The sequence below is a fragment of the Salvia splendens genome, chromosome 20 (genome assembly GCF_004379255.2).
Source record: "Salvia splendens isolate huo1 chromosome 20, SspV2, whole genome shotgun sequence".
Classification (NCBI taxonomy): Eukaryota; Viridiplantae; Streptophyta; class Magnoliopsida; order Lamiales; family Lamiaceae; genus Salvia; species Salvia splendens.
In genome coordinates this window covers 7,645,777-7,649,192 of record NC_056051.1, presented here as the reverse complement: position 1 = coordinate 7,649,192, position 3,416 = coordinate 7,645,777, and the positions used below count along the sequence as shown (strand labels likewise).

Here is a 3,416-nt window from a genome sequence, read left to right as displayed (position 1 = left end):
TTTTAAAAAATAAAACGAAAAATTACCTGAAAATTCGTGAATTTTGGTCTGACTTGCAACTTTAAAATCTCCCTTAAAATTCATAAATTTTAATATTTTTCTTATTTTTTCTATGATCAGGTATTTCAATTTATTATTTGTAATATTGATGCGGGTGTGAGACTCGTTCTATGAAATTAACAACTTGCAATGAGAGCTCATTTTTTAATTGTTTTTTAGTTTTAATTAATTTAATTTATTTTGTTTGACTCAACTTTGATCTCTTTCAGAAATTGAATTTAATAGTAGTCGTTTCTAATCTATACTAGAAAGAAGGGTTTTAGAGAAAATAATAAGAATGTCACTATATATTTTATAATAAATTAGGAAAATGAAACTTTTTTATACTATATTTTTATAATAATTAGAGAAAGTGGAAGTGAAAATTAAAGTTATGGGACAAACGGGAATTAAATCCCATGTCGAAAAAAACGCCTCTACTATATAGGGGGAGAATGGAGTACTTATTATGCCAATTTGCCTAAAATGAATTCCAACTTTTAAAACAATAAAACCACATGAGTTTATTAGTAAATGCACGGAATATTTAAATTACAAAAAAATATATACTACTACTACTATTTAAAATTAAGAAGACATCAATTTAAGACATACTTGATGAAACACAATTTAACAATTTAGTTGGTAAGACTTTCCCCTCGGAAGTTCAAGTTACTACGGCCACATGGTAAACGAGGAACCATTAAAAATTTGCACTACTAGAGAGGTAGAAAGTGAAAAATCAATTCGACATGGTCATCTACGTCGAATAAATAACAAATCTCCCGAACGCACCAAGAAAGCCCTCGTCACCAAAAAAAATAACAAATCTCCCGAACGCACCAAGAAAGCCCTCGTCACAAAAAAAAGAACGGCGAAAATTGTTATGTGAGATGTAATGTATGAAAATCATACCCAAATGCTAGCAAAAGCTTCTTCAAGAGCCCTTTTCTTGCTTATCTCAAAACTCCATCCACCCGCCCTAGCGGCCTTCTCTGCTCGGATTCTCCTTGTTTCTTCATCTTCGTATTCAAGTCCCATCATGTCATGACCCGACCCAAGTGGGTTAGGTATGCCCATTGGCCGAGGCTGTGCAATCCCTCCAGCAACCGCAGGTGCGTATTGCCCTTGCGGAACATTGCTCGTGCCAGCTTGGGAGCCGGAGGACTGTATTGATGAAGTGAAAACGAGATAAATGGAACTGAGATGTCCAAATGTGAATCAAATACACTATGTCATATAACTTCGAAAAAATTCAATTCAAGGGTTGCCGGTAAAGAGCACAAGGACTCTTTCTTGACCAGTTATATCGATAACTAGATATATCACCGAGTTTCTTGGATATGATTAATACCCTTTAGCTCTCTCATAACCAAGACAAAATAGTTTGAGAAACCATTTTGCATGACTACTATCTTAACAATAGGCAACTACGACTACAAATATGACCAAATTTGGCAATGTATGTTACATGAAGAAACCTCTTTTGGCCTTCGTATAGTTTATGTTGAGTTGTGGAGCGTGACTGAGGATCTAGCAGTTAGCGGGGTTTTAATCAGTTTCGGCAGAGTTCTAATTACGGTTGGATTGTGGATATTTTTCCTAGTATAAATAGCCGTCTAAATCCATGTAAGTGTGAAAGAAATCCCTAGCTTGTCAGCAACCCAGAAGTAGCCTTGTGGAGACAAAGTAGAAACCGCGTTTTTTCTTGCTTGCATAATTACTTTGTACATAATTTTATAACAAATTACCATGGAGCTCTATGAGGTCATATACACGTAAAGGGATCGAATCAAAAGGTTGAAGAAAGCCATATGAAATGTATAGGTAAAGTTAGAAAGAAAAACGAAATAATTTTACGCAATGAGAAAACTCACAACATCGATGCCAGTTGTTTGAACTTGTCCTTTGCTTGCTGCTAAAGCAGATGCATATTCCTCAGCCTACATCATTATATAACACTAAGTAAGTGATGGAAAAAGGTCGGCTTACAGGATAAAGTTTTTAGCATAAAACAATGAGCCAAAACCTTGCGAGCTTGAGCGTTCATGATCTGCTCAGCGTTTTCTCTCTGGTACTCGGAAATTCTTGCTTCGATAGCGGGGACATTTATCCCCTCGACTAAATTAATTACTGCAAGCAAATACATTTCAGTCAGATGCTAATGTAACAACATGTATTTCAATTTATCGATATACTTACTCATATCTTCTACCTCTTCCAAGTAGTCATTGTATTCACGCAACGATGAGAAGTCCTCTTCTCGTTTATTGTATCTGCGAAAAAGAGCTCGAGAAATTCCTAAAGATGAAATTACAGTAACTTGAGAAACTCGAGAAGATAACAGTAACATCAACATCCATACTACTCGTCCACCATTCCACATCACACGAAAGCAAAAACAACATTACATTTCATTCCAAGAGCAAAACGAAGAAAAGGAATGAACATACTATGCCATACAATTCGTTCAATCCTAATCCATCAAGATTCAATACTTAATCAAGTTAACCAAAAATCAAATTAAACACTGATATCCCAACACACATTCAAGAAAAAAAAAGCTAAATCAATCCCAATCTCAGTTATACATTCGATCAAATGCACAAAAATGTATAACTTGTAGTAAATTGCATTCATACATTCAAGCAGTTTCATGGAAAGAAAAGCTTCACATACATGCCAGCAATCCTTTTTCTTATGCTCATTTCCTTGGCGAAGGCGTTCGCTGCAGAAACCACCATCTCTCTCTATTATCCAATACGGCCCGAAAAATCCTTCCTTTCCTTTGTTCAGAGCTTAAAAATGGAGAACGCCCAAATTCGACAAACGGGGCACAAGCAAAACCCAAATACTTCAACAGAATTCCACCTTAAATAACTTGAATCGCCACGATTTCTATAAGCCAAAATCTCCAAGCAGATATCTACAGATAAAAGGAAAACAAAGAAGAAAATTCATAAACACAAAGCTCAACATTCATCAAGGTTCAAAGAGCTCCCATGATTAGGTTATTATTACTACTACTTAACAAGTCAATTGAATATTTGAAACAACAGCATTCAAAGGGGAAATACCACAAATTAACTTCATAAACATAGAATCGTCAAAATCAAATAACTGGAAGCTCAATACTTTATTCAATGACGAATGCCCAATAAAAATCCTACTGAAAATTGTGATCAAAATAAACTTGAAATGATCAGATTGTTACTGGAGGCAAAGGGGTTGGCTTCTACTTCACCACAGTGGCGAAGCCGGAAGCCGGGCTTCGTGCAACACGGCGATGCGAGGCGCTGCAAATCGATTTAGCGGCGGTGGCGTCGGTGGAGAAAGATGAAGGTTAGTTTTTTGGTTTAATTGTTAATTTTTTTTAT

At 35.7% G+C, this 3,416-nt stretch overlaps 1 protein-coding gene across 3 annotated transcripts; it reads right to left on the bottom strand.

Annotated features, from left to right (window-relative positions):
• Nucleotides 1–654: 654 nt before the first annotated feature.
• LOC121782643 lies at nt 655–3,416 on the bottom strand. Of its 3 annotated transcripts, none has more exons than XM_042180576.1 (6): nt 3,117–3,416; nt 2,719–2,965; nt 2,242–2,315; nt 2,069–2,172; nt 1,917–1,982; nt 655–1,206 (listed from the first exon to the last, which is right to left on the bottom strand). In XM_042180576.1, exons 2-6 carry the CDS (start codon nt 2,781–2,783, stop codon nt 949–951), a joined length of 567 nt encoding a protein of 188 aa, XP_042036510.1. In that variant the 5' UTR covers nt 2,784–2,965; nt 3,117–3,416; the 3' UTR covers nt 655–948. The 3 variants fall into 3 exon arrangements, with proteins under 3 accessions (XP_042036510.1, XP_042036509.1, XP_042036508.1); XM_042180575.1 differs by having other exon boundaries at nt 3,175–3,416; XM_042180574.1 differs by having other exon boundaries at nt 3,254–3,416.